Source organism: Typopeltis vanoorti, chromosome 4 (assembly GCF_054136105.1).
Source record: "Typopeltis vanoorti isolate ZY-2024b chromosome 4, IOZ_Tvanoo_1.0, whole genome shotgun sequence".
NCBI classification, from domain to species: Eukaryota; Metazoa; Arthropoda; class Arachnida; order Uropygi; family Thelyphonidae; genus Typopeltis; species Typopeltis vanoorti.
In genome coordinates, this window is record NC_143552.1 from 40,552,702 (window position 1) to 40,572,842 (window position 20,141).

Consider the following 20,141-nt stretch of genomic DNA (forward strand, 5'->3'; position numbering starts at 1 on the left):
TTACTTCATACAAAAACCTGGTAAGAATGGAAATTTAAAGATGCCTGCGAAATTTTGATTAACCAACCTAATCTTAATAATAATGGTGACTTAAAAATCCCAAGAATTTGGATGGCGCACATTCAGCCCACTTAGTTCAAGTTTTCCAGCAAACTCTGACTCTAAGCAATTTTTCAGCTTTTATTGGTCACCATCCATACTGATTTATTCTAATTTATATGTATAGTTATGTAAGTAAAAATTTTTTGTGTGTGAACATGTTGCTCTCTAGCTTAATTTAATTTAAGCAATTTTTCAGTTTTTATTGGCCACCATCCATACTGGTTTGCTCTAATTTATATGTATTTATAGTGACCAGATTATCCAAGGACCAATACTGAACACGTTCCACTGGTTGCATAACTTTTGTTTCCTACTTTGCAGGTTTGCCTTCCCTCCAGGCACATATTCTAAATTTGCTGTATTTCTTCTTATCCCAACAGAAACATAATCATACCTTTTCAATAAAATATTTTGCTTTTATTCTTGTTATTATTACTAATTAATAATATTGTTACAGCTAAACTATCAAGAAATTTTTATTTAAATTCTCAATAATGGATGCAGAAGTAAATATCCCCAAAAAACTTATTTATTTTATTTATACAATGAATAGATATTTATTAAAAGCAACTTTTATTTAAATTCTTAATAATATATGCAAAAGTAAATATCACACAAAACTTATTTATCTTATACAAAGAATATCTATTAAAACTCTCCAAATGAACAATTGAAACATTTTTCGGAAGAATGAATTCTTTTCAATAATTCATCATCTTCTGATATTTCACTCATAACATCTTCACAGGTATCAACCATATTATATTTTGCAATAAGAATGTTTGTCTTAAGTTTTAATTGTGTTTTCTCTGCAGTCCATAATTTATTCAAAACTGAAAATACTCTTTAAAAGTTTGGCATATAATCAAAAAATAATTTTACATGAAAAAGTTCCTCAGAATAAACAATTAATGTATGTTCGTAGTTTACTGTTTCTGTTAAGGTGAATAAAATATTTCAAATGCTGTATGTTTTGCTGTACATCTGGTCACATAATGTACAGGTATCCCTTGCTTAACGTGGTTTTGCTTAATGCGGATTTGATAATTGTGGCAGTCCCTTGATATACGCGGCAAGAGTTTTGATTAAATTTACCAAAATAAATCATGCTCACGCCATGAGGCTGCTAGCCTCGTGGTCATCCAAATTCTCTTAATGATCTGTGTGAGAATGTGAAGTTTTATTTTTCCCACCAAATACGACATCATTGCTACAACCCATGGACATGGGCGTCATTGCAACTTTCAAAGCCTGTTTTCTTAAAAAGGCATTCTCAAAGACAGTAGAAACAACAACGGGAGAATATGCGATTATTTCCAAGAATTTTGGAAAAAATTTAACATTAAACACGCAATTGAGAACATTCATGACTCGTGGGAGCAAGTTTCTTCTAGTTGCAAGACAGCTGTTTGGAAAAACCTTCTGCCAGAATGCACTAATGACTTAGGTTTTTCAAATCCTGTGAACAGCGTGGTCAAAGAAATTGTCACAATTGGTGAAGACCTCGGTGTTAATGCAGAAGATGTTAAAGAATTATTGGATTCAAATTCAAAAGATTTCAGTGACAACAATCTTCTTGAAATTGAACAAAGCACATATGAAGACAACGAACAAATGGAATGTGAAGATGAGGTTCCAAAGGAAATAGCAGTCAAAGAACTGGATGGAATATTTTCAGTTTAGAATCGCTTAAGCAGCAAGTAATGGATATGGATTCAGATGTTAATCGAATAATGCTTGTTTGCTGAGGTCTGGAGAGTCATTTTACTTGTTATCATAGAATTTACACCGATAAGAAAAAACTAGAACTGTTCAAACGACTCTATAACTTCTTTTGATTAAAAAAAATTGCAGTAACTAATGTAGGTACAAGTATTTATTACACAGTTACTTTGCATTCATTTTTTATTGTTCCAAAAAGAGTACCATATAAAACGAACTATTAGTACAGTAATCGATCAGGGACAAATTGTACTAATAATCAATGGTACAAATTGTACCATTGATTATTAGATTTGATTAACACAATTTTGATATACGTGGTAACTTCGAGGGATTAATTAACTGTGAGGGATACCTTTATAATTATATAAGTAAAAAAAATTTTTTCTGTGAACAAGTTGCTCTCTGGCTTAATTTAATTTAATTGTATAACCTAATAGATAATGAACATGTTGCTCTTTAGCTTAATTTAATTTTGTAACCTAGATAATAACATAATAACAGGACTCTAGCTTTGATGTTTTTGTTTGTGTGAACACATTGCTCTCTAGCTTAATTTAATTTAATTTTATAACCCAATAGATAATAATATAATAACAAGACTAGCTTTTATGCAGTAAGGTGGTTTTTTGTTTTTTTCACCAGAGGGCAGGCCAGTAGTTTTAAAAGTTGACTAAATCAATCTAACTTCAGCATACCATGTAGATTGTAGTGCAGCTTGTTTCTTTGTATATATGTGTATACTACAGATGTTGATCTTAATGTGAAGGTCGAAATGTTGAGTTATTTTGGTTTATATTAAAGTTTTATTCTAACACACGGTAGTTGTTTCCATAATTTTTGAAGATGTATTCTGATCATTGTGGAAGCATGAAGGAAAGGATTCCTTATCCTTACGTATGAATGCTCATTTCAAAATTGCAATTGTCTTCTTAGTAATATTTGAAATTTTTGCAATGTGACCTTTGAATTTCACATTCCTGTCCACTGTGTAATTACTATGTAATTACACAGTGTAACTCCATGATCCATAGCCTCATCAGTTCCTCCAAACATAATCCCACCAATGTAATATGGCATTATAATTCTCATCATTCCAAACTGCATAACTTTGCTGACATTGAATTGATAGCCATCATCATTTGCCCAGCTTATTGAAATCATTCTGCTAGTGCTGTAAATCAATAGCACCCCTAATTACCTTGCCTATCTTTGCATCATCAGCAAACAATTAAAAATTTTCTGTCAGACATATAATTAATGTAGAGATTAAACAACAATGGTCCAAGAACTGATCCCTGAAAATATCACTGGTCACCTTAAATCTGGCAAATTCACTCCTCCCCATATTCTACTTTCTGATACTAATCCATCAGCTACTCGTATCCAACCCAATAATTTATATTCTAATCCCATATTCTCCAGTTTATGCAACAGAATTTCATATAAAATTCTATCATATGTACTAGGAAAGTCCAATTTGTTACCTCTGTCTTGGAGCTTCCTTGATGCAGTGGGTGTATTTTTCCTTCTTTCCATTCCCTTAGCACTCTCCACAGCTGAAAATTATATAGCTTAATCAGATGAGCTGCTAATTTTCTTGCTCACAATACACAGGCTGATATCTCATCTAATCCCATATATTTGCATTAAGATTCTGTAATATCCTAAAGATTCATCTACCTTCTATTCTCACATCAGTCACTGCTGTATCTCTACTTGGACTATACACTCTAGGTCACTCAGTAGCTATTTTGTCTGCTTCTGTTATCTTATTATCATCAACACTAGTTAAATCTATCCTTCCATAGATATATGTTTTTCCTTTTATTCGCCTCACAGCAAAAGAACTGTGTGATTTCTTAGAGTGCCACTTAGTGAAATGCCATCAAAAGTTGCTGTTGAAAAGATGTTTTATTTTTGGAGTAAAGTAGTTATTTGGATTTGCATTTTGAAATTTGAAACAGATTTGTTATTTTTGAACCTTGTCTATCTACCCATTTCTTTATATGAGTTCTTACCAGCTTCTCTAAAATCTTTACCACCACACAAGAAATACCGATAGGCCAGTAGTTAGATACATTGATTTTTGCACCGCCCTTGTACAAAACTACCATACATTCTTTCCTGAGCTGAGACTCGAGTTATACAAACATGTCAAAGGCCTAGCCATTTTGGTTGAGCATTCCTTTAGCATACATGCTGATATTCCATCTGTCCTTATTGCTGAATTCTTATTCAGGTTATGAAGCAGCTCTTCAATCTCATTTTAATGCACCTCTAACTCTTCATCCAATTTATTTAAATATTCTTATGGCAAAAGGAATACAAAACCGCTACAGGTCAATGTCCAATATGGAAAGCCAATCCAGGGCCTCATTCATCTGTCACCTCGCAGATGTCCTGTAGACCACCACCACCATGAAATTGACACATTGAACATTGAAATTGAGCATTCCTTTAGCATACATGCTGATATTCACCCAATGTAGCACTAGTACTGTGCACCATATTACATACATCTATCTGGTTGATATAGCCTAGCAAAGTGAGCACTCATTAATTGAACAATTTCATTAGCTTCTGATGCTAAAGTACTATCTGTATTCAGTAAAGATATTCTTCCACATTGATTCTTTTATTTATGGTATAATAATAAAATTCTTTTGGATTGCCTTTAGCCCTCATAACTGATTTCTGTAGCTACATAGATTCCACACAATACTCATTATTATTATTTATTTTTTTTTGGCTTGTGCTTTATACATTACATAACTTCTCTCACTCTTATTCTCATGATATTCCTTCTACATTATCTTCTTATGGATTTTTTTGCTTAATAAGGTTGCACCATCCATTTCACTCCCATCCTATTGATTCTTCAAACTCTAGAGATACATTCAGATAATGCCTCATTTAAGCACTTTTTTTAGATTTCCATGGAACTTCATACCTATTTTCAATTTTAGTTTACTGTATTATAATTTTAAATCTCATCATTCATCAAGGACAGCTCCTTTTTTTGCAGTCTCCCAGCCATCCTATCATTTTAGGAAAAATATAAATAATTTTTGTCCCATTTTTGAAACTCATTTCTTTTTCATGCACTCTGACAGCTAACTTAATGCTTTGACACTTATTTTTGAGAAAATGACTGTGATGAAATAAGTGGCAGAGTCCACCACTGGTCATGCATTGTGTATATCTGTGATCAGTCATACTTAGGTTTGTTCTTTGTGCTTATCACTTGTTCTATACACATTTTTGAAGTTTTTAGTTCAAAATGTTTACATTTTGAGGCTTAAAACATTTTAGATGTCAAAAAAGTTCACAAAGATCTTCGAAAAGAATTCAGATATATTGATTGGACAGTTTGTACAGTGATAAAACAAAATGGTTTATGAACAGTGTAATGTTCTCATGGTGCTATAACTGACATTGAGCAACATCATTGTGGCCAGAAACAAAGTTGATGAGGAAACTTTGATTTCAACTTGGGTAAAAAAGAACTACATCTCATTTTTTTTAATCTCATTTCACTTCACTTTCCATTCTTGATAGCACCTGGATATCCAGACTTCATCAGGTTTCTCTTCTTGGGCTGACTTGCATCTCTAGTTGCATTCTGGCAAAAAAACATCTAAGCTGTAACTTCTTTAGTCTTCATAAAATCAAGTGTACTTTTGTATTCAGGATGCTATCTTTCACATATACAACTACTAAAGTATATAATATTCTTGTGTAAACATGTATATATTTTATAATCCTAATGTCACAAGTATCTTTAAAGAATCAAATTTTATTTCTTCACGGGGAAAACTTCACCAAAAAAAACGGTAAATTAGGTAAACTATCAGTTACACAAGGTAAGTTGCGAGCGAGGATCATCTTTCTGAAAAAATGCTGCGACAACAAGATAATTCCTAATTTTGCTAAGATTAAAGAAACTATTAAATCTCCTGGAGCTCATAATATTTACAGGAACACCAGTTTATCTTTAATCCTTAATCAACTCACAGCAGCTAAACATGATCTGGCTATTAACCATCATCAAGTTTCTGATCTCCATACCTATATCTACACAAACTTAGAACCACATCTTTCAAACATAGTTCTGAATGTGGCTAATCGTTCATATAAAAAACAGAATCAACATCTAAACCACAAATATGATGTTCTTGTTTCTAAACAAATCAAGCTGTTCCAAGATCCAGATAATTGGATTGTCAACGTATCCGTTCGGCCTTTAACTAATAGTGAAACACTCTCATCCTCTCAAAAGGACACGATTTCTCTATAGTCCCTAAAAAGATTCCATATCTAGATTTTCTAGTTAACATCGAAGGGAACCTCATTCATCTTTCAAGTGAAAAAGCTAATGCTCTCCGTCTAGAAGTTGCTTCTTCGCTACTCAAAGCCAAGCTTCCTCCTTCAAACATATCTCTTTCTGAAAAGAAAGCTATACATTCTTTAAGAAACAACAGTCACCTCATCATATTAAAGCTGACAAGGGGAAAGCGACAGTAATTACGGACTCTTCAAACTATAGAAGAAAACTTTCCATTTTACTTCGAGATCGCTCAACATACCAAGAACTCAATCACGATCCAACCAACAGACAACTGAAGAAATTAAACTCCCTGCTGGATAAGGTCATAAGTTTGGATGTAGACACGATTGAAAGGTAAAAAAACTCATTTTGCAAGACCCCCCCCAGCTTTTATGATTTACCTAAAATACATAAGACAGATATTCTTCTTCGCCCTCTAGTGGATTGTATTGATTCTCCTTCTTATCGCATAGCCAAATATCTAGCTAAATTATTGAAATCACACATAGGTAGCTCATGCTCTTTTTTAAAAAAACTCTTTGGATTTCTTAAATAAATTGAAAAATATCACATTACAACCTACAGATCTTATGGTTAGCTTTGATATAGAATCTTTATATACTAATATACCTCTCAAAGAGACTTTAGAATTACTTGCTGACATTTTCCCACAAGACATTATAAAGTTATTTGATTTTGTAATGCACTCTGGATATTTCTTATGTCAAAACAAATTTTACAACCATGTGGAAGGAACAGCCATGGGAAGTCCACTCTCTCCTGCTCTAGCCAACTTTTATTTGGAACATCTAGAAGAAATCATGTTCTCATCTATATTCCCTCAACTATCCTTTTGGGTTAGATATATAGATGACATCTTTGCTGTATGGCCTCATAACAGCAAAGACTCCTTACCTTCCTTTTTAAGCAGTATCAATTCCTAAATCCTTGTATAAAGTTTACCATGGAGATTGAAAGAGACAGCGAGTTATCGTTGTCTTTTTCAATGAATTCCTTTTCAGTGATGAGGAGGACGTTGTATACGTCCTCCTCATCCGTTCACCTTCAGGCATTCTTACAACAACAGTTTACAGAAAACCAACTTTCACAGGTCGTTATATTCTCAAAGAATCTGCCCATCATCCTTGTCAAAAAACAGGAATCATAAAATGTTTAATCCGACGAGCCAAAATTGTTCAACTTCTCATTTATTACAGAAAGAACTTTCGACTATCAAACGTCACATGAAACTGAATGGCTTCTCCGAAAAGACTACACAACATCTTTTCGATTCTTACAATCCAACACAAAACAGCAATGATTCAATACATTGAGTTCCAGTTCCTTACATTTCCAGGATTTCAGAACCAATTTCAAGAATTCTGAAGAAATATGATTTTAACAGCCACTTATACACCTATTAACAAATTATCCACCTATTTTCCTTCTTCTAAAGATAAACGTTCGACTATGTCTCGACCTGGATGTATCAAGTTCCGTGTAACTGTAATCTTTGCTACTTTGGACAAACTGGATGCTCTACAGATAAAAGAATTCAAGAGCATCAATCATCCACATCCATTCAACACAACAAACCTGAGAAATCTGGATTTGCTCAGCATGGAATAGAAACAAGCCACAACATCCTTTGGTCCAAGACTCTCCTCCTACACAGATGTCGCTATAAATTTGAACGTTTATTTAAAGAAAGTGTGGAGGCCTTACTTCAACGTCCTAACTTGAATCATAACGACTGTATATCTATATCAAAAATTTGGGAAAGTTTAATCAGGATATAATTCCACCCCCCTTAGTCTAATATTATTTAAGATTATTACATGAATTTCTGAATTAATATCTTTAATTTAATCATGACTATGATAAAAAAAAAAAAAAATTTTAAAAAATGTTTACTCTTTTAATACTTAGTGATATGACATCATGCGGCTCCTTCTATTTGTGAATGATCAGTTGTTCGTATTCCACCTTGTTTTTTAAAACTATTCCTATGTAGCCACTGAAGATGGTCTGTAATATTCAGACTGAAATATTTGGCAAATTAAATAATATTCTTGTGTAAACGTGTATATATTTTATAATAGTATAAATCCCAAATCCTTTGAATACTGCTTGCACATTTGAGATGGTTCATTTACCTAAAATCTCCCTATGAATGAATGAATGATGCTATCCAGAAGACAATTCAATTGATGACCCCCTCCTTCACAGATTTACTCCACTCACTTTCATAGATGTTTTGTTTCTTATCTCTTGTGAGAGTTTTCATGGAAAATATCCTACTAAACTGGCAACCACCATTACTTCTCTTTCCTTTCTTTTAGTGTTACACGGTGATCAGCATTCATTTTAGAAATTATGGACTTTACAACCGTGTTATAAATAACTCTTTTAATATCCTGACGTTTCGATCTTCATATCAAGATCATCATCTGGAGCATATACAAATATACAGGACAAGCTAAGTTACATTATATATAGTAAGCTAGAGAAACAATGAATTGATCACAAGTTATTCTACCAATAGCATGACCTCTAGCGAAAAAAAAAAAAATTATAAACTACATCAAGCTAAATTCTGTTTATGATAACATGAATAAACATTCTTTCTTACAGATAGTTTTCTTTCAGTAACAATGATGTCCTATTTTTAGCATTACAATTGTTATTTTTGATTTGGATCCTGGATTTTCTATAGTCCTGTTTATAGTTGCTCTTAGAGAGGAAGGTTCTGTGGGTCGAATATATGCCTTCCATATGTTTGGGATTTTTAGACCATCATTATTGTTCAGATTGTGGTTGTTGGTAATAATCTCACAGGCTTCCTTAAATTTGCATTCATGCCATGTTTTGGTGTGATGTAACAACTAGTGCTTTTCCAGTCAATTCTATGTGAGGTGTTCAGGGCATGATCAGAAAGGCCAGCTTCACCATAATTATTATATTTAATGTGTCTTTTATGTTCTTTCTGTCTGATGGGAATTGTGCATCCTGTTCTCCTATATATGGTATGTTACAGGTGCAATAAATACGGTATACTCCAGGGTGGGCCAGTGGAGGGAGTGGGTCTTTGGATGAGTTGAGTAAGCTTTTTAATTTTGCAGGAGGTTTAAAGGTGGCTTTGAGGTTGTATTTTTGTAGTATTCTGTTTATTTTATCTGATGGCCTTTAATGTAAGGAATGATTATAGTTTTATTGTAGTCTGGTTTATCTTTGTTTTTTTATTGAGGTCTTGTAGAGAATTTTGTTAATAGTGTTTTGGCTGTACCCATTTTTTTGAAAAGTGTTGCTGATAACTTTAAATTCATCTTTCAGTGCCTGTTCACTGGAGCAGATCTTCAGAGCCCTGTTTTTTAGAGTATTGATGACACCTAGTTTTTGTGTTGGGTGGTGGTAGGAGTTTGTGTGTATATATTGGCCAGTATGTGTCGTTTTCCGGTAAACAGTGAAGGAAAGATTGCTAGAAGGAAGATGTGTGACCAGTGTATCTAGAAATGGAGGTGTGTTCTGTTTTTCAATCTCAATTGTGAACTGTATGCGCTTGTGTTGTTTGTTTAGGTGGCTAAGGAATGTGTCTAGTGTCTGGCGGCCATGGGACCAGATCGCAAAAACATCGTCAACGTATCTAAGCCAGACTTTGGGTTTTAAAGGAGAGAAATCTAAAGCAAGTTGCTGAAAATGTTCCATGTTAAAGTTAGCAATAGGGGGAGGGGGCATAATGGCAAGCCCATGGCTGTGCCTTCTTTTTGTTGGTAGAAAGCGTTTTGCCATTCAAAATAACCAGAATGCAATACATGTGCAAAGAGAATCATGATATCTCGAGGGAATTTGTTAAAAGAAGGATTGTGTCATTGATTGGGACATTTGTAAAGAAGGCAGAGACATCAAAACTGACTAATAAATCATCTTTATCTAATGTAATATCTTTGATGACGTTTATGAAGTGTTGCGTGTTTTTGATATAGGAGGGGGGGGGGAAGACCTACCAACTCCTTAAGTGTTGCCGCTAATTTCTTGGCTAAGTGATAATTCGGGCTATCTATCCCTTCAACTATAGGCCGTAGTGGTGTGTTTTCTTTGTGTATTTTCAGTAGCCTGTAAATTCTTGCAGAACGAGCATAGTGCGGAAAAAGTTTTTTGACCGTATCTTTGGGCCATGTGGTAATTGACTTAAGTAGTTTCTCTGTTTTCTTTTTTATTCTATTGGTTGGGTTGTAGTTAACGAGTTGGTATGTGTTATTGTCTGAGACTAGCAGATTCATTTTTTTCTACATAAGTGGTTCAGTTTAAAATAACGATGCCACTTCCTTTATCGGCTCTAGTTATTACAATGTTCAGATTTGACTTTAATGATTTCACCGCTGTTAATGTGTGTTTTGTTAAGTTGCTTGTTACTGTTTTGTTATGATTTAAAATGTTGACGGTTTCTAAACTTATTTTGTCTGCTATGTTATTTGGGATGAATCTTAAGCCTTTTTCTGTGTTACAAATAAATTCAAGTTTGTTTATCAACCTGGGTTCATTACTTATTACTTCTCTGTTATGGTCTTGAAAGAAAGAGAAGTTATAATTCTCTTTCTTTCGAGACCATAAGAATGCCAGCCACTGCTGGTCAAAATCCATTTACTCTCCAGTTTGAAATCTAGCTAGCCACTCCTATTCTTCTTTCATTCCATCTACCTCTGTCCTTCCTTCATATTCCTTTTTCCTTCTTATCTGTTTGTCTGTGCATGAATGCATAGACAAACATGAATGCTGATAGGCTAGGTTGTACAGCCCTGCAGGTGCAACTTTTATGAAGTTGCAAAAAGATGCTTGCAAATTTTTATTTCCTTGCATTTCTTAAATCTGCATTAGTTTATTTATAAATTTTGGTATACAGTAAAGTCTGGATTTTGAGTATGTTAGAATATTAATTGTTTTGTTTCCTACTTAGGATAAATGAAGCGGATACATTTAGTTATAAATTCAGTTATAGGGCACAATTCCTTTCTGAGATGATAGATATGTGGGAAATGCTCCGAGAGCAACAACAAGCATTTATGGTCGAGGTAAGTTTATTTTCAAAATGAATTACAGGTTGTATTATGAAAAGTTGTTTGATTGAAAATAAAAGTTTTATGCTTCTCCCATCCACCAAAGAGTATTTGAAAACCTATAGTACATTTTGTATCTTGGGTGAACTAAGGATTTTTTTTTCTATTTTTATCAATTTTATATATATTCATATTTTTAATGAATTTTTTAGATAATCTAGAGACCAAACATGAAACTGTTTTTCCAGGTCACTTCAGGCCTCCAAAGAGTCGGTAAGTGGGGTGATCGTCTCAAACCAGGTGATGAAATTTATTTCCCACCTAAAAAGTACCCCTTTTGTTAATATAATTAAAAATTAGAACAGAAAAGTAAACTATCTATATTGTTTTCTCTTCATCTCCAAGGTGCCTCTTTGTGAGAGGCCTTTGCTAAGTTATTCACGCAATACATATTGTACTAATCTTTGACCTCATAAAGCACTTACAACCACCTCTGGTAACCCATTCACTTCACTCTAAAAAAAAAAAAAAATTATTCGTAACAAATTTGCTAAACTACTCTCTTAAACAATTTCAGGGATTACCTGTTATTATCACTTCTGCTATATGTTGAAAAAAGTCTTGTGTCAAACCTGTGAGATCACTTTAATAACTTATATGTTTCTATCATATCACCTACTAGACATTTAATAGAGACGAGTGTGTTGGACAGTAATGTTTTCACACAAATTGCAGTTCTTACTATTACTCTCAATATATCATGAGCATCATTCAGGGCAAAGGCAGAGGAATTGGCTATAACATTTAAATTAAGAACAAAAGAACAAATCATACAGTGCATGTATAATATCACATGTCTCAGTTGCAGCTGTACAAGTTGGAGGAAACACTATTAGTTCCAGAGAAGTAAGTATAGTTGATTAATTTAAAAAATGTAGGGGGCTTCATATGATTCAAGAAATAGACAAATCAACAGATATCATAGTAACATCTGCAAATAATGTTAAGAGCACATCAGTAAAGAATAAAGAAAACATCTTGGTTTGATTCCACTGAACTCTGTGTTTAGTGTTGATGACATGAGAAGCAAGGCCTGAACCTTCTGATTACAGAAATCTTATATAATCTTGATGTTCTTGGATTCTAATCATAGCAGACAGCCAGTCTGTCCAAAGTAGGAATGGTATTTGATAAACACCAGGCAAGGATAGAGGTGATAATATATCTTTGATAGGTAGTAAGAAAGTTTCCCAAATTGATACAGAATTGGAACTGATAGGTTAGGGGAGAGAAATGAATATATCTGAATAGAATTTACAGAAACCAACAGACTCTACATCATGAACACATTCTTTAAAAAATGGACATGGAGAAGTCAAAAATGAAATAGACAATAACCTCTGCAACAGGAAATATATAATACATGACATACCAGTCATAAATCAGTTCAGAACAAGACATGATCATAGGCTAGTACAAGCTAAAATTATGCTTTCCATCAAATCAGAAAGAAAGAAATTAGTAAATACAACCAAAACACTTGACCCTAAGACAATAATTGAAAAACAAAAAGAATATAGAAACACAATAAATAAAAAAATAGATAAAATAAACATTTTTGAAGAGGATGTTAATAAACTAAATCAAGCAATAACAGATATCATAATAACATCTGCAATTAATTTTAAGAGCACATCAGTAAAGAATAAAGAAATCATACTTTTACAGGAACCCATAAACATGATGAAAGAGAGAAGAGATACGAAGCAAAATAAAAACTCCACTTCAAAAATAGAATACTCAGAATTATGGAAAACTATAAGGAAAAGAGTAAGATATGACAAAGCTTATAACACTAGAAAAAGCAAACAGATAATAGAAAATACAAAAAATCTGAAAATTCTAAGAAGAAGCCTGAATGATTGGAAACAAACACTTAGCAGCAATAAAAGAAAAGAATGGTACAGTAACAATAAATCCAAAAGGAATTATCAAAAGACTGGAAGAATTTTACAAAGAACTTTATAAAGATGAATCAGATAAAACGATACAGAATAATAGAAATTACTCCAATACTGAAAATAATTTTGAACTACCAATAACCTATAAAGAAGTCCATGAAGCTATATACCAAATGAAAAATGGAAAAGCTCCAGGAGAAGATGAAATCCAAACTGAGTTAATAAAGATTGCTGGTGAAAAATTAATAAAACATCTACAAATCTTATCAACTTATGTATTGATAAATTAAAAATACCTACAATCTGGAGTAATGCATTATTAACATTAATTTATAAAAAAATGAAATAAAGAAGCCACAAATTACAGACCAATTAGCATATTATTAGTTCTATATAAAATACTTAGTTAAAGAATAACTAACAGAATAACACTTATTTTGGATTTAAAACAACCAATGGAGCAAGCTGGATTCTGAGAAGGATATAGTACAATCGATGACATACAGGCACTGAGGCAAATCATGGAAAAAACAGAAGAATATCAAAAACCTCTGTTTAGCATTTATAGAGGTTTTTGATATTCTTTTGTATGAAAAGATTATGAAAATGCTTTTGATTGCATCAAAACTTCTGCAATAATAGAAACTCTAGAAAATCAATCCATACCTAGTTATTATTATTATTACCTGACACTCCCAGGGAGTCCAAAGACTCAAAAAGGAGGTCACCTACTCTGCAACTCTCCATCTCCACCACTCAATACACCAACCAACGAACCATCATCTTCACCAATGGCATCCACCACCATCACAAACATCCATGCCCATGGCGGGATTCGAACCCGCAGCCTTTTGGCTGGAAAGCAGATACGCTAGCCGCTCTGCCAACCAGGCCGAATATGTGGAACAGTTAAAAGAAATATACAAAAACAGAACAGCAACAATAAGACAACAAATAGAAAGCAACAAGATCCCTATACAAAAGGGGATAAGACAGGAAGATTCTTTATTCTCCTAAAATTTTTACAGCAGCACTTCAGGAGATGATTCAAAAAATTAACGAGAGTTCCAAAGGCATGACAATAGAAAGTGAAAAAATAACCAATTTAGGATATGCAGATGATATTGTATTAATTTCAGGATCAACACAAAACCTACAGGAAATAATAAATGTACTGAACATAGAAAGCAAAAATATTGGTTTTAAAATAAATAGAGAAAAATAACAAAAGTTATGTTCAATAGATACTTAAGAGCAAAATCGATAAAACTTGATGATGAGCAAATAGAAATAGTCTCCTCTTATGTGTACTTGGGGCAACTTTTTGACATTGAAAATGGATTATTACTGAGTGAAATTAAAAGAAGAATACAGTTAGCCTGGTATTAATTTGGGAAATTGAACTACACATCTTCAAAAATAACTTGCCCATCTGTCTTAAAAAGTAAAGTATTCAATTAGTGCATATTACCAGCACTCACCTATGGCTCAGAAACTTGGGCACTAACTAAACAATGGAGACAGAAAGAAGAATGGAGAGAAACATCCTAGGAATAACACTAATGGATTAAAAGAGAAGGAATAGATCAGATCACGATAAAAGTCTGGGATGCAATAGAAATTGTAACAGCATCCAAATGGAGATGGACAGGACATCTGACTTAAGGAACGGACAATAGATGAACCAGAAAAGTAACAGAATGAACTACAACCTAAGAGAGAGAGAGATGGGCAAATGAAATAGATAAACTGGCTGGAAAGAGATGGATGGTGGAAGCAGAAGTCTAGAAAAATTGAAAGATCATGGGGAAAGCTTTCATTCACCAGTGGATCAAAAATGACAACTTCTTGGCTGGTTTGAAGGTGGTATATAGATTAAGCCCTAGTAATCCATTCACCACCCTCAAAACAAGAAATCCATTCTTCACACATTTGCTAAACTACTCTCTTAAACAATTTCCAGGAGTGACCTGTTATCACTTCTGGTACATATTGAAAAAAGTGTCTTGTGGTAAGAATGATGACAACTTTCAAGCTGGTTTTGAAGGTGGCATACAGATTATATCTGCGAAGAGTCTTTGCTATTCAGAAGTCCCTTTAAGTTGGGGTACGGATCCTTTTAACATCAGATTGCAATCTGGGAGAGGGATGATAATTATTAATTATTGTCTGTATTGAGGGTTTCACTGTATCCATTAAGTAATAGTAAGTTTTATTTTATTTAATTCTTCTAATAGAAGAAACTTGGAACAAATTGTGTGTGTGCTCAATGCAAAGGCTTTTGATAATACCTATTTTTTTTTTGTGAAGTATGATGATTTGAACATGTGTGGATACATCTGCCCGTAAGGGATGGCTTCTTGTAAACAGAAAATCCACTATTACCAGCAGAGTTACGATGTATTAGATTATCCAAAAAAGGAAAGACTGTTGTTAGATTTACATTAAGTAGTGAACTTAATGAAAGTGTATAAGGAGTTAATTTTGTTCAAAAACTGAAGTCTAAAAGAAGCAATCAACAAGGTGTTACTGCAAAACCTGGACCTTTTGACAATACACTTAATTGATCACTCGTAAAAGGTCAGTTAGTTTTATTTGTTTTATTTTAATTAGTTCTGTTCCAGAGTGAGACCAGATTGTAAATATATCATCCACAAAATCTAGCCAAATACAAGGTCGAGGAGAAATGGTTTTAGGAATCTGATCCTCTAAATGCTCCATAAAGTGATCAGTTGAAGCAGGTGATATAGAACTGACCTTTGCAGTATCCTTGATTTGTTGAAACAATTTCTTATACCAAGTAAATTAATGAGCATTGATAGTAAACCTAAATAATCGTCCAGTGTCGTCAGAAAAATATACTTGTAAAAGTTATAGAGTTTCTTGAAGTGGTGTGGTTGTAAACAGAGAAACTACATCCAAAGAAACCACCATTTCAGACTCTTGGAGAGGAAGATCTTTAATTTTTTTTTTTAAAGTCAGAACTACTTTTGATATATGAGGTGGTTTTTCAGTAAAATTTCATAGGAGTCTGGAAAGATTTGTCAAATAATAAGTGTAAGATCCTATGAAATCCACTATTGGACGTAATCGATAACTAGAATTGTTCACTTTAGGAAGGCCATAAATATGTTGGGGATAAACATGATGAATTGACAACTTTTTCTCTTTTGTCGGGTTTTGTTATAATAATGTTATTATTTCGGTATAAAGATTGAAGTGCTTGTATTTCAAGTAAAGAAATATTCAGAGATGATGGAAGTTTTTTCACTTGGCTATTCTTCCAGTTATATATTTGGTTTAATCCTTTATCCAAGTGTAAGCAAACAAAGTTTGTGTCTGAAGTATTTTCAGAACTGGGGCAACTCATGGCAAAAGTGGTATAAGTTTTCATCACTTGCCTTAGTATCCCATAATGCAAAGCACATATCCATGTGGACATGTATAATGCTATGCATTAAGGGAAAGGTTACTACCTAAACTGGTTTCGACCTTTATTGAGGTCTCATCAGTGGGAGCCAGACCCAGAGGTGGTGATACTAAGGTGGAAGTAATGGAGAAGTCATATTTCCATATGCTAGTTACCAAAAGGTATCACACCTTATTATTAAAATTCTCTGGATTAGAGAGGAGTTGATGGAAGTTTTTTCACTTGGCTATGCCACCAATTATATATTTGGTTTAATCCTTTATCCAAGTGTAAGCAAACAAAGTTTGTGTCTGAAGAATAAAGGATTAAACCAAATATATAAATATTCAGAGAAGGAGGTTTAGCTTAATACAAAATCTGTGCAATTTCAAACCATAGCTTGTTATCGTCACTTGTATGTAATTCCCTAATACTTTTTTCTACACCTATCATAAAGTTTAAAAGCAGTAATCAATGAGGTGTTACTGCAAAATTTGGACTTTTTTTTTTCTTTTTTGATAATGCACTTAATTGATCACTCATAAAAGGTCAGTTAATTTTACTTGTTTTATTTTAATTATTTATTTTTATTTAATTATTATTCTTTTTTAAAATCTTGTTAAAATTAATTTTACTAGAACCTTAATACACACAGTGTAACCATTAAGTAATGAAATTGATTTTTTACAAGACAGTCCTTTAAATAAAAGTAACAAATGTATTTATAGTTTTCACCACTAGAGTGTATTGTAGTTGCAGTGGCAACTTCAAGATTTTTTGAGTATACACTCATTATGGAACAAAGAGCTGTGATAAAATTTTTTTGCGAATTAGGAAAAACTGCTACAGAAGTATACCATGGCCTAAAAAAAGTTTATGACAATGGCTCTCTGAGCCGTGCACAGGTGTTCTGCTGGATTTCAATGTTTAAAGAGGTGGGGGAGGAGTTCCTTGGAAGATGAACCACGCTGTCGATGGCCAGTTTCTCCACGGACAAATGAAAATGTGGTGAAAGCTAGGGAAATTGTTGCCCATGACAGGTGAATAACCACTGGGCTACTTGATGTACAGCTTGGTGTCGGTAAGGAAATGGCCAGATTAATCTTAGAGATTTCCACAAGAGGAAGATTTGTTCAAGGTTTGTGCTACACACACGTTGACACACTAACAGAGAGAGAGCACCGGGTTGCACGTTGTCAAAATTTCATCCATGCAGTTGATCTAAATCTTGATGTGTTGCAAAGAATTGTCGCTGGTGATTAAAGTTGGTGTTTTCAGTTTGATCTAGAAATGAAACACCAGAGTATGGAATGGCTTGGAACATCTTCTCCCTGGCAGAAAAAGAAGTCAGGTTGCAAAAATCATGTGTCAAGACAATACTGTTTCCTCCTACTAGTACAGCTGTGACTAAGACACATGATATTATACACATGCTGTATGACTCATTCTTGTGTTCATAATTTAAATGTTGTAGCCAATTCTTCTGCCTTCTCCCTGAATGATGCTCATGACATATTGAGTAAAATATATAGGGGTAATAACTTCTATTTAGTTTTATTTTACATTTGTGAAGCCATTATTTAAAATATTACCAAATCATATCATGTTTTCCATCTATCAACTAACTTTTATAACCAAGTCAGTCTTAATCACTGGATTCCTCTCAACCACCAGTTTCTTTCCAAAAAATCCATGTGACCAGATCTATGCACAGTAGTCTAGTCCAAATGTAGCCTTATTAAAATTATATAATGAGGAATAATAACTTCCCTTTTCCTGCTTGTTCAGTGTGTTCTACATTCAGGTAATGGGTTGAGGTGCTTTGGCTACCTCAGTAACATGACCTCTAAACTTCAATTCCCTGCCCATAGTCACCCCAAATCCACGACTTCACTAATTTCCTGCAGTCCAGTTCCATCAGTGTAGTAAGAAGCTTCTGATCTCTTCATCCCAAAGTACTCTGAGAGAATACGAGAAAAATGTAAAAAATTAAATCAATGGATAAAAGTGGCTAAACAAGTCATAGGAAATCTTATTTATCTACTGAAATATTCTGGAGAGTGAAATGCAGTCAGGAATATATCAGTAATTGAAGTATCAATACACTCCACAAAAGCATGAAATGTGGAAAAGCAGCTGGGTTAGATGATATTCACCAGAAATGTTCAAATACAATAAAAGGGTAGAATTCCAGATGATTGGAGTAGAGCTTGCATATTACTTTATAATGTGGAATACATTATAAAGAGAAGTTACATTAAAATTGATATCAGAATCAGAGACATTAAAGTCATCCCTTTACTTTGACTGAATAAATCTAGTACCAGTCATTATAATTCTTTACTAAATGATTGCTGTGGAAAAAGTTGGCATGAAAATCAGCATTAAAATGATTGTTAAAATAGGCTAGAACATACATTAAAAACATTAGTTGCATCCTGAATGGGGAATATAGAGAACAAGTAAAAAATTTCAGCAATTTAGGCACAGTTTTTGGTGAGGATGGCAAATTGAATGTGAAAGTAGACAACAGAATTAGCATTGCTTACCAACTAAAGAGTCACCTGAATAAATTTATAGAATAAGAGAGAAATTGGAACATGTTACAACCAATTTTAACTTACGAATCTGAGATCTGGGTTAGAATTACCATTGATCAAAGGTGAGATTACGGATGTGAGAGGTCTGAGAAAAATTGGAGTGAACAGTTGGCATAAGTTGTAGAATCATTAAAAATGAATCTATTAGTAAGGAACTTTATATTGTTAGCATTCAAGAATGCATGAGCAGTTATCTTGGGTTGTATGGCCACATAAACAGCACAAGAAAGGTTAAGTTAGCAAAACAGATGTTCTATACAAAGAAAAAGGCCTTTATTCCAACCAAGATGTGGGTGGATTGATGCAGTTAGAAGTGCCTTCGAATACCAAAACATAAGATTGAAACAGACCGAGGAGAGAAAGAGATGTGGTATAGTGACTAGAGTATAGAATGTTGGTCCTGGTAGAATAGTCTCAAAGACACAGGGATTGTTATGTTTGTATGCAAATGTAAGGAGTATTCAAAATAAGAGTTGAGTTTGTTGCATCGATTGAGTCATATACCCAAAAATAATTGGCATAAGTGTGAAACTTGGTAGTCTGAGGATGATGTCATCTTGGGAATAGAATGGGCAGATGTACAATTTTCTGGATGGACTGGAAGGTAGGAGGAGTGCTATTAACGATTGCAGAGGAATTGTGTCCATAAAGTGTGTAAGTTGATATACATGTGCAGATTTTGAATCTGTGTTGCGTGAAGTTGAAATTAACAGGCTAATACATCTAATATGATGCTATTATGAGCCAGTGCTGATTTGAAATGTTTAGGCATATTGGATGGACATGCCTAAACATTTGAAATGTTTAGAACATGCCAAAAAAAAAAAAAAATAAAGTCTTCCTTCAGGATCAGAAGGTGATCCTGATAGGTGACTTTAATTACAAGAATATAGAATTGAAGGAGGAGATAGTATGGGAATGAGAAGAGTAAGTTTGTTGAATTTCTGAGAGATAAATATCTCA

General features: G+C 33.5%; 1 protein-coding gene across 2 annotated transcripts in view; it reads left to right on the plus strand.

Annotated features, from left to right (window-relative positions):
- The window catches only part of HPS1 (Hermansky-Pudlak syndrome 1 protein), a 481,651-nt gene that overhangs the window by 147,930 nt on the left and 313,580 nt on the right, over positions 1 to 20,141 (plus strand). For both annotated transcript variants that reach the window (XM_090391100.1, XM_090391101.1), the window contains exon 4: positions 11,109 to 11,223. In XM_090391100.1, the coding sequence (XP_090247226.1) occupies positions 11,109 to 11,223 (115 nt within the window). The remainder of the gene's footprint in view (positions 1 to 11,108; positions 11,224 to 20,141) is intronic.